General features: G+C 41.9%; 1 protein-coding gene across 3 annotated transcripts in view; it reads right to left on the reverse strand.

The window, feature by feature from the left end:
• The window catches only part of SLIT3 (slit guidance ligand 3), a 470,081-nt gene that overhangs the window by 33,202 nt on the left and 417,817 nt on the right, over positions 1-19,062 (reverse strand). For all 3 annotated transcript variants that reach the window (XM_017726544.1, XM_017726545.1, XM_017726546.1), the window contains 3 exons: positions 18,108-18,205; positions 11,940-12,079; positions 51-144 (listed from right to left, as the gene is read on the reverse strand). In XM_017726544.1, the coding sequence (XP_017582033.1) occupies positions 51-144; positions 11,940-12,079; positions 18,108-18,205 (332 nt within the window). The remainder of the gene's footprint in view (positions 1-50; positions 145-11,939; positions 12,080-18,107; positions 18,206-19,062) is intronic.

A 19,062-nucleotide genomic window follows, 5' to 3' on the forward strand; every position in this document is an offset into this window, starting at 1 on the left:
TGGAAGGATGTGCCCAGTGTGTAGAGACCAACACACATATACACTCTTACCTGGTTCCTTTTTCCAGGGAAACACATTTGGACTCATGTTGGCAGGGATTTAGATCAGGAACACAGTGGTTAATCACCTCGTCACACAGTTCACCTGAGCCAAAGGAAAAGCAAAAAAGCTGTAACACAACTTGGACAATCCTGAACACCCATGATGTCCAGGGATGGTCAATCTCCCTAAGTGGAGACAGCTCAGTAAGCAGGAAGTGACAAAATTGCTTGTTGAGGTCACATGAGACTTCATTAAATCGGCTCCTTTGACCTGCAGCGACCACACTGTTTCTATCACATGGATTTGAAAGACTGGTATAAAAAGTACTGATGTATAAACTCTGCTTGGAGACAGATGAGGGATCAAATGGGCAGCTCCTGACCCAGAACTTTCAAAGCAAGAAAGTGACACAAAAGTGAAGTTGCTCATCAGACCTTAACATTTTCACACGGTCACATATTTCAGCCATGGTTAATACGCTGCCAAAGAAGCTGATTGGACATCGTTCTGGGAAAGAACAACAACCCACAAACCCGCCCCCCAAAACCTCTGTGACTCTCTGTAATAGGAACCAGCTTTAGGACTGCATGCAATTATAAAACATTCACTATTTATAAGAGAAGTACTAGCTCTATTGTGCTCACAGGAGATGATGTCTTTGCAGAATAAAATCCATCTCATGTAAGCCCAGCTCAGCTGTTTCTAGGTACGGTGTGTAACATGCCACGAACCTCCCTGGATTTGTATAAATTTTAAAAATTAATAGTTGTAGAATGTTCAAACCATGATAGTTTATTTAAATACAATCCTTCCCTGAGTCCTAAATTATTAGGTCACACTTCAGTACCCCAGGATTTGCGATCCAGCCAAAGACCACAGAAATCTTTGCCTTCCCCAGAATCCAACAGAAACCTACCCCACACCTCCCAAAGCCTTGCAGGAAAAGCAAAGGTCAGGCGGTCTCAACTTGTAACTCCCCAAAAGCTACAGTCCCAAAGTCCCCTGTGCAGCTCTACCAGAGGAGCACATCTGCAGGGTTTCAAGGTTAGGCACATTTTCTGTGCCTAGACACGGTACACACCATCACATAAGCAACAGGCCGTGGGAATAGTGGGGGAAAAGGGTAACGTGGGAGGCACTGGTGGGCTGGAATTGTTCTGGAAGATTTTCATGGAGCTGCAGCTCCACCTGCCTTGGGAGAAATGCCATTTTCAAAAATCCCTACATTTCTCTACACTCTAGTGGTCACAGAGAAACACTTGAAAACACAAGCCAAGCAAACCACGAAGATCAAAATTCAGATGGAAAATGCAAATCAGAACCATCCATCTTTTATCAGTTCTGTGATCTGGCAGGGGTGGCCGAGATCACAATTTTGAGGATGACTCTGGTGCTGATTGTGTGGTTTGTTAAGTGCCCCAGATGCTAATGCTCTGTCAGGTTATTCCTCCCATGTGTCCAGCCTCCCTCCAGTACAAGATACACAGCTCTTGCTATGACTCTCACTGTTAGAATGGAAGTAGAATATGTTTTTGCAAAAAATTAATTGTTTTTGTGTGTTTCAAACATGGAACATGTCCTAGATCTGCTTTTGAGAGCTGTCAGGTGTAAATGAGAGCAGGAATACAAGCCATGGGAGGGGGCACTGCCAGCACAAACCCTGTCCTCATGGGCCATACACACCCTCCTGGACTTCATGGTGGGCTGGGTTTGGCAGCACCAGGGGAGCCTGGCATGGAAACCTGCAGTTCATTGTTCACAACATCCATCATAAGACAAGCAATTCCATCTGGAGCCAAGGAATCCCAGGAACTAACCACTGCTAAATGCTACCAAGTCTTTTTACAGCCCTGGACAAACCCTGTGCAAATATAATCAAAGTATCCAGCTCAGGAAGGGGCACATGCCAAAGAAACTGAACACTGCAGATCCATGGGAACCAGGGAAACAGATCATTCACTGGGCTTGGGGTTGGCCACTCTACTTTGTTGCTCCTCAACAGCAATGAGAGATGTTCAGCTCTCACAACTATGAACACTGGGGACAGCTATCGACACATCTGAGAACTGGGATAGGTCTGTTTACTGCCATCCCCAAACCCACAGCCCACCAGCCCTCCCAACAGCTAACACACAAAGGCACTCCCTCAGCCTCTGGGCAGGCCTGAACGTGAGCAGGTTGGACCTTGCTACGATGCTTGGAGAACTGCCAGTTTGTCATCCTGATATTCCCCATGTCCCTCGTGTGCTACGAATCTTATGTGAAAACAAACATCAAAAAAAATTAATTGGCTGGTGACGTTAAAAGAGCTCAAATGAGCTAAATCTGGAAATATTTTTGGATGACCATTTAATAACTGAGGAGAGTGTGGATAGATGCCTTCAACTATGCTTTCACTAAAAATGGTCAATACATACTTTTGAAGTTTCAATTTTTTCTTTTGTTTTGTTTTGAAGAAAAGGAAACAGGATTTTAAAAAATATGAACAGTATCAAAACTCTCAAAGGAAATCATAATTCTTCTTGAAGTATTCTTCTGAACAGTCTTGACAAGTGCTTACAGATCCAGTAAAAATCTCCCCAAATGTCAAATATTATGACTCACTGTGTCATTCTGAAGACACCACTATCAAAATGTAGGAGAATTCTAGGCTAGGTACCAAACACAGCATCCAAAAAAATGGTATTTTTCATGCAAAACTTGGAACATTTAAGGATCCTTCCTGTTATTTTTCCCATCTATCACTCATTAGGGAGTTCACTTGGGAACGCCTTGCAACTAGAGCAGCCTCATCTCAGGAAGAAAATACCTCTTGGTCATTATTTCAGGCTCCACCAATGTTCAGTGGATGCTGCAGAAAGCATGCCAGGGACATAAAACACTTTTTGAAAAGCAAACCCAAGGCACCAGCTACACAATGTCTTTCTCATATTTTATTCACTCAGAAAATATCTGGGCCAAAAAATCTGCCCTCAGGCCTGAGAGCACAATATTCATTGGTCACTTTAATGTCAGTATCAGAGGAAAAATGTGATCCTCTTTTTTTGGAGTGACACAGGGTTGCTTCTCTGTGCAGCAATTAAAGGTCTGGTCCAAATTTCTCACTGGATAGTTATGTGAACCTAAAAACAAACCGGACATTCATCTTAGGCCAAACTCCTAGCAGCACTGATTCTCTTTGTGGAGGATATTTGATCATGCTAAAACATGAGAAAACTTCAGTGTAATGCTTTCCCAAGTGTAGAAAACCATCCAACCTTCCCATTTTCCTCTCTCCTACATACTCTCAAATCACAGCTCCAATTTGGGTACACATGGGTTTCTGAAGTGCTTCTATAAAACAGGCAGGAAAACCACAGCTGCATTTCTTTTCTAATCAGTTAAACAACTCTTTTAATCCCAAATATTGCTTTTTGTTCCATCAAGGCACTTATTCTCTGTAATCAAAGCTGAAGAGAATAGGTAACATGCAAGCAGACATTGGACAAATGAAGGGAGCAGTCTGATCTACCACAAAATATGGCAGTTTTTGGATTAGAACCAAGTTATAATGACAGGTGGAACTCTAATAGGTGGATCTCCCTTTGCTGCTGACTCATGCAAAAAAAAAATTAAAAAAGAAAAAAAAGAGAGAGAGAAAAAAATCCTCGAACAATGGCCAAGGTATTCTCCCCTTCAAAACTATGCCCCTGGTTCCCTTCACCAGCATTGTTCATTGTCTTAAAAAAACACAGCAATTTTTTTTTTTTTTGCCTCATGCAACATTTTCCTGGTCTTATTTTTCAACAGAATCATGAATTTCATGGGGCTTTCCACAGGGCTCACTGCTTATGAAGAGCTGCCAAGAAACACGCTTGGGGAAGGCTTTTCTGCAGCCTTCCCCACGTCTCAGAATGAAGCCAAAACAACAATAGGGCAATAAAGATGACTTTTACACACAGTTTAATAATCATCTATCTTTTTTCCGTTCTGTGCTGTCATGAGAGCTATTTATTTCATGCCCCATTAGACTTTTAAAACCAGGATCCAAGTTACACTATTCCTCCCTAATCAGTAAAAGAGAAACTGGATGCAGTAAAAGTATTTTACTTATTTATCTGTAAGTGAAACTGCAGTTCTGAAAAGACAATGTAGAGCATCCATTTGCAACCAATGAGTTCAACGATTTTTCTTTTGTTCCATGTGTCAGTTGGGTGATACTTTGTTGTAATATACTGACAAAACAACATAGAAAATATTCCTGTCCTTAAGGCTAGAGAAGCTTTAGTAGGGCCTGCAAGACTGGCAGTAAATATGCTGTCAAGAATTTCACAGTATTACTTGAGAAAAGGAACGTGCTTATGGTGAAGAAAGGATGGAGAAAGCCTGGCCTGTGTCCACAGAGGAAACTCTTCCAGGCTGCACAGGGTGTGTGGTTAAATAGTGTGTTGCAACATTCTGAACTCTGCCAGGTAAGTCCGAATGGAACTCGTCTCTTTGCTGCTAATAAAACCCACTGTGCTGTTTTTCACATAAGACATTACTCATTTTGTATCTAATAACTTGTATCGGAAGAAATGTTTTCTGTGTTTTGTTTTCCCCTTCTCTCTTTTCAGTCATTAAAAAGAAGTCAGTGCCAACTGGAAGTTTCAGAACACTGAACCTAGAAATGGCTGGGTGGAACAGACAGGGTGTTCCTCCAAGGAAGTAATTCAGTAAGGAATGTTGTTGCTGTTTCATGAAAATGATTTGAGGCTCATTTAAGGAAATAAAAAAATTAAATTTTTACTTCCAAACTATTTAAACTTGCAATGAATAAATGAGAAGCTCTGTGAAAATTCTTCAGCAGCAAATGCTACTGTGTTAGATACAAAAACATAGAAGAAATTACCTGAAATGCATTGTAGCAGAGTGAATTCTGCATGATCACTGAAGTTTGCTCTTGCTTGACAAACACTGCCCACAAAACTCAGTAGGCAAAGAGTTACTTTATGCTTTTTATCCTGTCTTAATTGTTAAAAGCTCCCAAGTTTTCACTTACCAGGTTTTGACCTGCTAAGTGGGAACCCTTAAGTTCGATTCCACACTGGGATTCCCACAGTGGCTTGTTTTTCAGATTCAAGGAGCAATTATCTCTAACCTTAAGGTTAAACAAAGGGAGAATGGGTAAAACCAGATCTGGGTAGGGAAATAATGATCCTTTCACTGTTTCAGAATCTTGAAGAAGGAATGTGTTCTATGCACTGCTTATGTATGAAAAACCATATTCAACCTCCCAAATGCCACACAATACAGTGTGTGAAACATTAACTGAACCAGACAATTTCCAGTGCCCCCACAAGGTGGTGACCTGCCTAAAGCATTATTCCTGCAAACCACTGTGTCTGGAAAAGATCCTCATTTTGCTGGACACCCTACATTAGCGAGCTGTATTTATTTGTATGGATGTCTTCCAGTTTGTCTGGAATCTATTAGGCATCAATTCAGTTATCCACGCAATCTAGTGCAGCCAGTCACACCTGAGATGCCACATGTTATCTGAGATACCCTTCCTGGGCTGGCAGAGAGGACACTGGACACACTGTGGATTCCTGCTTGTCTGAGCAGGGAGTGGGGAATGGGGGCTGGAGCCTGTTAAAAATGTTTTTCTTCACCACTCCTTTCTCCTCATCCCGCTGCCTGCTCCAACTCCCATGGGATACAGTCCTTCATGGACTCCTTCAGTGTGGGTCCTTCCCTCAGGCTGCAGCTCTTTAAGAACTGCTCCAGCATTGGTCCCTTCTGTGGCACACAGTTCTTCAGGAGCAGGCTGATTTGCTTGTTTCCCACTGTGTCTCTTGACAGGCTGGATTTAACAACGTGCATATCCCATTTGAGGATGAATTCACTCTGCTTGTCCTGAAGGACAGCAGTAGCTGACATTCCATTTTCTTACAGACGTGTCCTGATGAACGAGGACCAATTCTCTAGTGTATCTTATTCCACAAACATGACACTTTACATTTTACAGATGGGTACTTGACCAGAGGAGATCCTGGAGCTGAGCACTCCAGCATAGCAGGACACCCACACTGAGACTGAAGACAGGCTGCAGCACTGCCAGCTGCTGTGCTATTTCCTTCCAGTACAATCAGATAGGAGTCCAATCTGATAGCAATGACATGTGGTTCTCTCTTAATAAAACAGGGCTGGAAATGGGCTTAGGCTCTTGAACAAAGCCCAAACCTTCCAGGTCTTCCAGCACTTCTCATTCCTAGTTATACAACTGGGAAATGTGGGTGCCTTTTTATGTTTCACACAGAGAGCAAGTACACTTCACATTTGCCAAGTAACTAAAACTGAGAAACTTCCATGTAAGGCAGAATCCTTCAAGTAAAAGGAAGAGAGCACACCAAACTCTGACCACAATTTTCTCTGTCTTCAGGAAATTATGGCTGAAGTTCCAACATTTAAAAGAAGTTGATAGTTAAGTACTTGTTTAAGCCTTCAGCATTTATTAGACAGTCCAGATCCCTGTGGAACCACAAGGCTGAACCATGCTACCTCAAACCTCCTTGTTCCTGTAGCAAAATCTCAGGGGCAAAAAGCAGCTTCAGTGCCATGATCCACCTCAGTCTGTGCAGGGGTCACTGGTGCCTGGCCCAGGGACAGAGCCACATTGGTGTCACACTGGTGTCACACCAGTCAGTGGTGGGAGGGCTCCAGCACACAGTGACAGCCACAAGCCACCACACAGCTGCTGTCCCTGGAGCTGTTTGGCTGCAGCGGGTGCCTGGCTTTGGCCAGACAGAGATACCACAGTGGGACACTCCAGGAAAAGGGCCCATAATTGCTAACAGGGAATTGGGCTTTAAAAGTAGCAGAGCTGCAAAACTCTCAGATACCATCTACCACAGGACACCACGAGGTCCCCTAAGGTAAAACAGATCTTAGCCTTTTCTTCCAAACACATCAAACCAGAAATAGTTCCTAGCTTTTTATTACTGTTATTTATTTTTAGAGATATGTTTTTTTTCAGTGATACAAACTGCTTGCAGCTTTTTCCCAGGGAAATAAACTATTTTAAAACACTTGCTCCCACCCTCTTTCTACCACGGGTTACTGGGTATTTTAGTCAAGACCTATTTTCAGTAGTGGAAGCCACTAATTTTTTTTTTAGGTTTCAGAACAAAGAGGTGTGGGTATTGTTGAGGCTTTTTAGGACCCTTGGCAAATAGGAATATATTTCCTGGTTGGGTTTTTTTTTGATGTGTAGGTGCTACATATTTCTGCTTCTGCTAAAATCAGACAGGAAGAGGAAAAGTCACAGCAAAGAACAAAACCAAATAAACTAGCAGGCAAAGCACAAAAGCATTTGAAGCACCCAGGACATGTTTGGTGCAGCCCATTTGTTCCTCTCTATTTGTTTGGACCCCTCCTCATGTGCAGGCACAGAGAGCAGTGAGGCTGAGGACAGGATCTCTTTGGAGGGATGAGATTCTGTGTTTGAATCTAGGAGCAAAGCAGAGATGGTCTGAAGGAGATCTGGAACAGTAGTGAACAGGAAAAAGGAATGGAAGGGAAAAGCCCTCTGAATTTTGCCCTACATTCCTACACCACAAAGCTAGAGAGAAAACACAATGTTTGTATCAATAGCTGGAGACAGCCATGCTAAAGCCAAAAAGGCAGAGATTAGAAAAATACAAAAAGGGCAAGAACCAAGGTGGCTGATCTAATTAATATCTTTCTTCCTCCTTTGATGTCCCTATGAATGTTTCTTTTTGAAGGGGAGGGGAGCCTACAAAACTGTTAGGAGGAGCTGTAAACCACCAAAGATCCAAGCAGGTCGTAAACCAGCCCCAAACTGCTCAGAGCTGGCTACCTTTGGGTACATGATTGTCCTGGAGGAATTACATGTTTATAATTTAGCTTCAGGATTAAAATAACCAGTTGGGCAGAGGAAAAATAAGACATCAGCTGACAATTAAAGCCATCAGGACTCTGCTACACAGTATGAGTGTTGGTTTGGTTATTTAAATGCAGGCAACAAATACTGAAAATACTGACTTTAAGAATGGTGAGGAAACCTGGTGATGGTGGGTATGGGTTTGAGGCTTTTTTATGGCATTCAGCTGTCTGCCTCCACTCCTCTCAGTTTTGTCTTTTTAACTTGCATTTACTACTTCATGGAATCCATTTGTAATTCCACATTGTTTTAAAGTTAATAGATGGAAAAGAACTAGACAGGAGGTTATTGTGTGAGAGTGGGCTGCTTTTTGGTGTGGGTTTTTTCTTTTTTTAAATGAAAGTGAAATGGGGCTGGAGTGTGGGAAATTCCTTCCTCAGCAGTAACTTAACAAATTGGCCATTTTTCATCTACTCTGAGTAGGGGGAAAGACTGTCAAAGAATTTTAAAAGAAAACACTGCAAAATCTTATTAATTGAAGAAAGATTTTTGGCTTTCATTTTTCCAACCAATGAAAGCAAAATTCATGCATCATAATTTGGGATATTGTTCCCTAAAAAGGCTATAACAAATAAAACCAGGCAGACAGCAGATAGAGCAGGAAAACACTAAGGTATGGAAAAAACCAAAGCCTGGATACTGTGACTCTGTCAGTAGTCAAAATTTTCAACACATTCATTTTTAATTTGTATTTCATTTAGGAACATGAGATTTACTATCATGATTTAACAATTACTCAACTAAGCCAAGGGGGACCCTAACTATTTCTTGTAGAACAACACACATACATGCTCTTGGATCTTCTTCCTGCCTGCATTCAGACTATTTTCTGTATTACAGCATACATTTGTACATGCAGAGGTTACTGAAATATCACTGCAGTGGTACCAGCATTATGGCACCCAAGAGCACAGGAGTGATGAGCGATTCAGGCTCCCTGCCTGGCAGGGGAGAAAAGCAGGAATCTGCAATAACTGAGCTGGGCACCTCCAAGCTCCTGTTACTGCAAACAACCCAGGCTGTGAGGGCAGAAACAGCTCCAGTGCAAGACACACCACTCCTGACTGAACACGGGGGTTAACCACAGCTGAGAAATCCCACTTGTACCTAGAACCAACCACTCTTGCATAATTACACTGATAAAAATGGATGGTCTGGATTTGTTCAGCCACAAAGCCCAGCCAGTCAACCTTTCAAAGAAATTTCTATTTTCCATACAAGCATTGGTGAGGAAAAAAAAGCAAAAAAAAAAGCAAAAAAAAGCTTACTCTGTCTGTCTACTATTTGTTAACAACAGAACTAAGGATAATATTTGGGTACAACATAAAGAGATATCACCTGCATTTTCTGTCCTGCTAGATACACCCTGGCTATGGATGTTTGTACCCTTTCAGGCCGTGAGAGCTCATTGTCCCACAGACTACTTCACATGAAAACTGCTTCCCTGGACAGTACCTCCCCTCCAGTCTTTGCTCATCCACATGTAGATCAAATCCATACACTTGGCAATGCTGGAGCACACACAGTTTGATAACACAACTTTTAGCACAGTCAGCACCAGAGAGAGGCAGGTACCTCAATGCACAGTTGTGAGCACAGGAATAAGCATTCCTGACCCCTGGAGTGAATGACTTTCCCTCTGAACTCTTGGCCTTCACTGTTCTGAGTATACAATATGCAATACTGAACTCATCTGCACCTACTTGTTTTGTTCCTAATAGATACTGCCATAGTACTTTCAGATATTCCTTCAGTACAAAAAGGTTTCTCTAAAGAGAATATACACAGAGGAGCCCTGGATGTCACAGGAGACTTCAGTGAAACTCTCTGGTCAGTAGAGCCCTCTGTTTCTGGGTCAGACACACAAACCATTTCAAGCTGTGTTTTCATGACTTGCCTCTGTGCTTCCTTGGCACTTCCTCCACTTTTGTTCAGTCAACTGAGCAACTTCACATGATGCCCCATTTCTTGTGTTGATTCAACTCTTAAGGACCCTCAAACCCATTTCTCAGGTTTGCTTGGCTTGTATGTACTTCTGTTTGGCTCATGGCTTCAATTCTTCCAGCCATTTTATGCTGCTCCCTGTCCTTCTGCTCTGAGGGACATTTCAGCCCAGCCAGCTGCACTGCAGTCAGTCCTTCCAGGTGACTGATCAGGTTTGATAAAATATTCCCCTCCAAAATGGAGGTAAAGCAGGTTAAGGCAAGCCTGGTATCACAGTTCACTAAACTTTTCCTATTTTAAGCAACACGAACTATTCCAACCCTTCAGATTCTAATTTAAGCAACACCCTTATTTTTGAAACCTTTTCCACTTACAATTCATATTATATTTTCTGGAACTATTTCCTTCTTTTCTTCAAAAATTCATTTCATTTCGATTGCAATCAAACTTATTGCCTGCACTATGATAGCACATGTTTATTGTCTGGTTGTGTACACCCACATGGCAACACTGTGGTCTGGTATTTGACAAACTCCTGCTAATCAGCACAGGCACAGCACAGACAACATTCAGGTTAAAAAAAAACCAAAGCCAAAAATCAACAAAGCAAAAACCACAGGAAGTTGATTAAAAATATTTCAAAACCGATTCTAAAGTATTACATGAGTTCTCTGGCCCTTACCCAGATGGCCATTTGAGAAGAAATCCCAATCTAGTTATTTCCTACCTTTATTGTCTGGAAAAAAAAAAATTCTGCAATAATCCTGTGGAAAGGAAAGTGCATTTGCATATATGCTGGATTCAGTTCCTTACTGGATATGTCTTGTCTCGGCAAATCCATTTCCTGTTGCAAATGTAAAGACTCTGTCTCCTTGTATTGAGTTCTGTTAAAAACCACCCAAGAGTAGCTGACATAAATAGTGCACAAGTAAGCACAAAGGGCTCAACATCCTACAAGCAAAACTCTTACTCTGCTAGCTGAATTTTTTTAGGTTTTGGCAGAAATATCGTTTTAGAGACCCAATAAATGTACATTGGAGTCATAAGGCTTTTCTCAGCTGAAGATTTACATGGGCCTCCTTTGTATCGGCCACAAAAGTATTTTAAGAGTTTGGAAATTCTAGAGGCTTTCCTCCTGCCTTACTCAGCCATTCAAGCTTGATCCTCATTAAATCCCCTGACATGTAATATATTCCAGTGTACGAGAAGCCCTTCATTGCCTCTCCATGCTCAGAAGGCAATAACCCCATTTTCAAAGGCTGGAGCAGGAACTCCTGCAGGTGTTTCCTTACCCTCCATGCTGAGCCAGGAGGACTGGGCTAACACCATGTGAGTGAGTCCATGGAATGCTCCAGAACAGCTTGAGGGAAACCATTTTTCGATTCCACTAAGGAGAGTCTCTGCTCTCGCAGAAGGTTTAGGATGGAATTTATCTGCAGTGCAGGATGGGTACTGGAGACACTGATGCCATTTCTAACTCCATCACCAACCCCTGTGACCATGGACTCAGCAGCTGACCCTGCTCCCTGACCTGGGTCACACTGAAGACAACACCTGAGCCTGCAGTCTCTTACACAGCCTTTGCTTCCCCACTTGTGAAATGGAGATCAGGAATTTAGCAGCACATCAGAGATCTCAGATGAAAGCCATGCCCCCAAAGCCAAGATTTGCCAAGATTCAGGACATATCAGGTGTATATCAGGACATATTCAGGTGTATATCAGGGTCAGCTCAGTAGTGAGAATGTGCACGTTGAAGGAGAGATTTCTCTGATCCCCTAAATAAGGTTTTTTAATGTGTTTTACAATGAGGCATCAGTTTTTTGACTCAGAAAAGTGGTCATGTTTGTGAGCACATATACTCAATATTAGTAGAATTAACATTTTTCCAGGAAGAGATTCAGATTGTTTAAAATGGGATTGGATTTTCAGTTAATTATATGCTCATGTACAAAGTAAACACGAATTTGGACCTGTCCCTTTAGGCACTTCTCATGGATTCCTGTTCTCTGGTTGTGGCCCTTTCTTACCTGTGTAATTAGGAGGGCAGAGACACACATAGTTGTTGATCCCATCCACACATGTAGAGTTATTCTCACAGTCATTATCTTCACAGTCATCTGGGTTTATTTCACACCTCTCCCCCTCATACCCAAGAAGACAAGAACAGCTTTGGAGAAAGAAAAAAAATTAATAAAAGTTAGCATGGATCTAAAGGGACAGGAGGTTTGAGGTATAAAACTGAAATTAAAACATACAAAAGTCAGTTGGAGCCAAATTCACTGCTGCTCTGAGGCATACAGCAATTTAACCCCATGTGTTTGGTGAAGGATGCAGTCTGATGGTTCCTGGGGTCATGTAATTATTTACATGAGACAAAAACCTTCCTCAGGAGCCAGCCTCTGCCATGCTCCCTTTGCTTGCTTTGCTGATAACTCTGGCCCTTAACTGAAGTAAGCAACTCCAGGGCAGGAGAGTAAACATTCATCACAATATTCAAATCCTTGGCTTCCCTGTTAATGGTTTTGTGAGAATGTGGACATTTGCCTACTGAGGACTGCACAATCACAGGACAACTTGGCAGCTCTTAGGTACCTCGGTCTCCTCAAAGAACAGCAGCTTGAGTTGCATTTACAGACATGAGTGTTTTCTTCTCATTACTACTTTGTCACTTGTCCAAACAAGAAATGTTTGGGAACGATTGCTTTCACAAGTGCGGTAAGATTTCAGTATGTCTGCAGCTCCCCGAACATTTATTTGGAGAAGGGCTGATGATGCCCAGATAATTCAATCAAAACACAGACCATGGCAGAGCTAGTAATGGTTCTGTGAGGATGTGGACACTAGTGAAGAATAATTGCACCAGACATTTTATCTCACAAGAGTGTGATGTATGGTCCCTAGAGGGAGTGTAACGAACTAAATGGTTGAAGAATGGCTTGATTTTTTTCAATCTCCATTTCCTCTCTAGATCTAGAAGCTATGGTTACAAACAGAACCTTTAAATTTTAAACTATCCGTAAGTGATGAAGAGGTGGAGGCCAGAGTTTCCTAAAAGAGAGTCTAAAAACATGAGTTAAGTGCTTCAGTAATATCAGTAGTTTCTGAGAAGCCAGCAATGATATTTGAAGTGTCAGTTTTGAAGTGCCAGCACTGCTGTTCAGTAGTCACACAAAGGGTTGTCTCGAGTCCAGTCCAAACTACACATTCACTCAGCTGTTCATTTCCTTTCTTATGCAGGCTCTGGTGGCAGAAAAGGAACTGAACAAATAAAAAGCACTACTGATTGATGAAGATGAAAACCAGAGAGCACTACACCAGTCACACTAATTGCCATCCGCTGTTTTTGGAAACCAGGAGAATTTCCAATGCAGACATAGCTGCAGGGTGCTGTTTTCAGCTCCGATGGACAAGGTGGACATGAAGTGGTTATCCTGACTTATGTAGGTGTCATGGGATGGAGATGGAGAAAGCCCTGGAGGAAAAGGACCTCTTCAGAATCTGTGAAGAAAGCTGCAGGATTTTTCCTTCCCTTCCTCCTCTGTGCCACAGCAGAGTGCACGGACTCCAAAGGGAGGGATGACACAAAGCTGTGCATCCACCCTCAGTAGTCCCAGGCTGGATCCTGAGCATTAGGTTAGATTCTTCATGATGTGCAATCTCAGAAAGGAGTAATAAAGAGGAGAAAAAATGGGAAGGGAATGTGTCTTGAGCCACCACAACAGTTAGATCTTCCAGACAGGTAGAAAAGAGGGACTGGTCACATTCAGAGTCATCTTCATTCTGCAGGGACCATCCACAGGTCATGAGAGTTAGAAAACCTTCACCATGAATAACCAAAACCAAACTGCTCAAATAAATCCAATTTAGGACACAATAAACCAATAAGGAATATTTTCTTTTCCTGTCTCAAGCTCATTATTGCTAATAAAACATGTCCTCTTGCTGACCCAGAGCCAGAGGATCACAGGAGGTGGAGAGGAAAGAAGAGCTGGCACACCATCTTTTGTGGCAATGCAAGTATCAGGGAGAGGGTTAAAGACATCTAATTAAATACAGTGATACATTCATCATGCCTTGCTTTTTGATTACAAAACCCCATTTTCAGGGGTTTATAACTCGGTCATAAAAATATGCTCCAGGCTGCAACTTGGAAGACAAGGTCTCAGTTTGGGAACAGAAATTTTTCTCTCCATTTAAAGAAAAGCAACAAGAGTGTCTTTGTGCTGGTGATTTTTTAATGTGAATGTAACACCATTTTCCTTCCACAAAAGGATTGGGACAGCTTGGATGTGTGCAATTAAAAATGACATTATTAAATACTATCACGGTAATGGTTCACAGTGGAGTTACCATTAGTAACAATTCATTTGGGATTGTTAACATAAATTGCTCAGTATTAGGACACATTCCATACTCAGGGAAATGTCAGAATAATGGATGACATTTGGCTACTGGTCCTTATGTAGTATAGGGAGTCTTTACATTATTGCTTATGTATGATTCTTTATTTTGATTTTCATTCAAATGTGCCAGATATGAGGCCTGAAATTCAAAGATAAAACATACAACTTGGGACCCGCACTGAACCACATGTTGAAAGAGCGGCAGTTTGGGACTGTTTGTATGTATTCTCCCAGAAAAGGCTTAGAAGAAAAATGAAGTCTGCTGAGTGACTGCAAGGTCATCAAACTTGGGTTCCAGCTGACCCAGGGAGAAAATGAATTCCAGAGACAATGAAGAAAACTTTGCAGTGACTCAGTGTGAGACAGCATTTCACTTGGATGTTGGAAACAATGGAGCCAGGCAGGAAACAACTGTTTCCTAAGTTGCTGTGTTCTAATAAAGTTACAAATTCCCTATTCCTTCTGTTTAGGGATTGGTGGTGTGCTCTCCTATAAAGAATTAAATAACATCCCATTATCCTCATGAAGTTGCAAGGGAACACAAAGCTTAATGGCAACATTTTGGGGTAAACTTTTGGACCCAAAGCATTTTTAAGTTTTTTTTTTTAGCTGGCAATATTTAAAGTTTACTGTACTAGATTTTTTTAAATAAACTCTAACGAAACAATTTAGCATCTGTTTATTAAAATAGATATCCATACGGTGTGTCAAGTTTCAAAAAAATCAGCTTTTAAATAGAGATAGTAAATTCTTTCAGGAATATTACAATTTCATGGTAAAGAAGCCTTTTAGGTCTAGATCCCAATGGAGTAGCCTGTAAGTCTGGAAGTGCAATGTTTTTGCTTGAACTAGGCAGAATTAACACTAGGCAGTTAATCAGTTCCAGGATTTTTCATTTATGAGGGCACTTACAGCTTGTGGAAAATGCTAAAAAAAACCGGTCTGGGAAAGGAGGGGGTTTTATATGGAGAAAAGTTAAAATAACCCCGAGCCTTTGTTTCCCAGCACAGCAGGTTATCGGAGATCAGCTGTTGCCTGTGGGTAACTGCAGCATGGCTGACAGCTCTGCTCCTGCCAAAGCCTCCCTTCCAGGAATGCTGAACCACCAGGACGTGGCTCACTGGCCATCTCTTTTATCAGTCTCAATAAGTGACTTTTTTGGCAACCTTTTGTCAAGGCAGACATAGATTAGATTAGAACAATTCAAAGGGAAGAAGAACTTCATGTTTCCAATCCTCCGATCCACACGGTGTCACTTATCTATTCTTCAGCACAGAGGTCGCCCCTACTTGAAAGGAAGAGAATATGAAAATTACTCGGGATTGAAAAAGTGCAAGGGTAAAAGAGGATGGAGTTACTCCAGCTGAACCTTTGCCCTTGGCCATCCCACCAGGATCTGCTATTCCAGCAAACCTGAGCGCCTCAGGCCCCTGCTGCTGAGAGCCCTTGTGGGCACCAGGCACAGCGGGGGCATTGGGCTGGAATCTCAGGCATAACTAGGAGTTTCCTGTCTTTGGGGGGAACATCACCACCTTAGCATTGTTTCAAATGGTAATTTTCTTATCTGAGGCCACAGAAACTTGAGAGTTAAAACAGCTTGGCATTTCATAGGGAGAGAGCTTTGGCTTAAGTTTCCTTTTTACAAGAGTAAAGATTTGACAAGTTTGGCAGCAGGGCTTGTGTATGAATATATTTCCCTAGGGAAGAGAATATACAGAAGATATAATTTCTTTTACAGGCCACACAACAAAAAAATCCAAGGAGGCCTCTCCTGAAAACGTTTTTGACATCCACTTCCTCACAGCACATAATGCAGGGCAGCGTTCTCCCATCCTGGTGAGCACAATTTATAGGCACATAACTCTGACTGCTGCCATCCACTGGAGAGATTGCCCACCAAAAAACCCCAACCCAACCAACTAAATTCACTCTCAAAATGTTTCTATATCTTCCTTGTCACTGACTTTTCCATCTCCACACCACATCTGCCTATGCCATGCTAAAGCTCCACAGTCCTGCAGAGCCACAGAGGCTGCGGACTGACTGAATTAAATACAAGGAGAAAATGGAGCAATGAATATGCTGAACATCCAATTTCATGCAGCAGGATTTTGATGAGATATGGTGTTATTAGACCAACTGAAACTATATAAATAACTATAAAAGCAGAATCCTTCCCTAAAAAGCCTCGAATGTTGTTCAGCAACAAAACCACCCCTGCAGTTTTATAAAGGATCTCAAAAACAATGCTCATTTGGAACTGAAGCAAAGCCTCTGAAATTGTAAAGTTCATTCAATTCATGACAGAAATTCAGAAGTAGCTCTCAATTCTCATTCAAAACTTTTTATCTCCTACCACGGAACAAAACAAAAATGCTAAAAAAAAATCCAATCCAAAATATATGCTGAAGGCTCTCATTCTAGTATTATGGATATTATAAAATGTTTTGCTACTGCATTTTTAGTATCAGCTATATTTTTGAAAAATGGGTACTGAGTGACAAACTCCAGATATTCTAATATGGTACAGTTTGGCTTTGGCACAAGCTGGAAAGAGGTGTGTACATGAGTGACCAGAAAGGTAAGCAAACCAAAGACCACCAGACCATTAATGCTCTCAAGTAGAAACTGAACCTGAACTTTTACTCCAAAAATTGCAGGGCCTGCTAAAATCTGAATCAAGAGGAGGTAGATCAGATCAGGGAAGTGGTTTCACCAGAATCTATGAAGTCTGTCAAGCAACATGACCACTTGGACATGTTGTGACCTGCAGAGCCTTCCCCTCCTCTCCCACCACCACACACCATGACCCTGCAAGCACATCTCAACTCAGGAGACTCCTCTGCTCTGCTCAGGGGCTGTCACAGGTGTTTGAGCTGAGGCCTGAACTGCCCCTCATGGAGAAGTGGCCATGTTCGCTCCTGCTCTCCACATTGGAAAACCTCCAGTTGCTGTTCATTACAGAGCCTGACAGTGCCTCTTCATCCCCATCAACCTGTGCTTTTCCACTGTGTCCTGTGATGTGCTGCATCTGCTTCTGGAAGCGGGGAATTCTTGAGGGTGGGCAGGCACAGAGAGAAGTGTTGGGGCATTTCTTCCATTTACTGCTTCTTCTTTTGCAAGAAACAGCATAAATACAGAGGAGCAAATCTATGAAAATTCCAGCAGCTCTTTTTTAAAAAAAACTTTATATCAACTTGAATGACAACCACTGACCAAAGCCTCAAACTTGTACTAGCTGTGCAGTAGTGCCTGCTATGTCATTAAAATTTCTGGACTTCCCCACCTATGCTACATCTTTGTTTTATGGGCAAACTGAAATCCACAATATCCAGCTGCAGAGGTTTTTCTCTTGCAGGCACAATGCTTAGGATGTGGCAATCTCCCCATGCTCTTCAATTGTTTCTTTAAAGCCTGTTTGTCTGCAAGATTCTTCAGTATGAAAACATTTTGGATCTGGTTGTCAAGCAACAGATGCTCACTTTACAAACACAAAAACAGCTTAGATGTGAGACTGAAATGCCCCAAGGAAAATTAGGATACAGATAACACAATGCAGATCATAGAGACCGCTCAAAAGCTCTTAAATGTATATTCCATTATGAGGAAATAAGGAAGCCTGTTTCATGGAAAACAATATGTCACACCAGTGAAACCAAAGCAATAGTTTTGTAGGGCAAATGAAGTGTCACAAGCAGCAGTTTCTATAAAGTAGCCACTACAGTTCATTAATGCAAAGCAGAAACACATTAAATTTTATCATCTCATTTTAAATGAACTTTGTGCTACTACCTGAATCCATCTTTGTTTGCCTCGGTGAGGTGGCAGGTCCCTCCATTCTGACATGGATTTTGAATGCAGGAATTAATGGGCACACTGCAGTCTTGACCCTGTTTGGGAAAATTCAAAAGAAACAATGTAAGACTCATGTCATCTGAATCAATGTCTCTTGTTCCTTCACTCTACTTGTGGCACACTTATAAGACTCATGGCAGACTCATGAATCAGACTCATGGCATCACCTAATGTTCTTCATTGATGATCAGATTTATTCATCACTTCAGTGAGAATTTGGCAGGGCAACTGCTTTATCCAGTGGGACTGGTGGGTATCTCAGTATCATTTCAGTTTCAAGACTGTAATGAACTCTTTCATTGGAGTGCTTTAAGGAAACAGCTGGTTTCACCATTACTCTAACACACTTTAATGTTAGTAACAATGAAAAGAACGACTCATGACCAAAGGTAAGCAGAAGGCCACACACAGTGAGCACAAGCCCACACGGAGTCAGCACTCACCAACTGCATTCACCAGGCACTCAGTTAAACACTGCAGCAGCACACACTGCTCGTTACCAGCGTCAGAACCCACGGGGGAGATGCCCTTTGTGTGGGGGGAGCTGAGTTTGAATTTCTGCCACAGAACACACCAAGATTTTATCACTGACTCAGTTCCCTTCTTAAAGATTGCCCTAGAACATACCTCAGTTCCAACTGAACCTCACCAGCTTGAGCAACCTCCACTGCTACTGACTTTTTACTAGCCCTTCAAGGCGTAAACATATTTCTCTGATTGTTAAATTCTGCTGATTAGAACAAGCTATTTGTAAAACTGGCAAATACATTGAAGAGTTTTGTCTTGCTTTCCAGTTACTGGCACAGTAGGGTGGAGTAAAGCCACCCAAAAGCATCAATACTCAAAGGATCTGTGCAATCGCAAGAAGTTCAAGAGATGGCTCTCCTCTTCC

This window comes from Corvus brachyrhynchos, unplaced genomic scaffold (assembly GCF_000691975.1).
Source record: "Corvus brachyrhynchos isolate BGI_N302 unplaced genomic scaffold, ASM69197v1 scaffold262, whole genome shotgun sequence".
NCBI classification, from domain to species: domain Eukaryota; kingdom Metazoa; phylum Chordata; class Aves; order Passeriformes; family Corvidae; genus Corvus; species Corvus brachyrhynchos.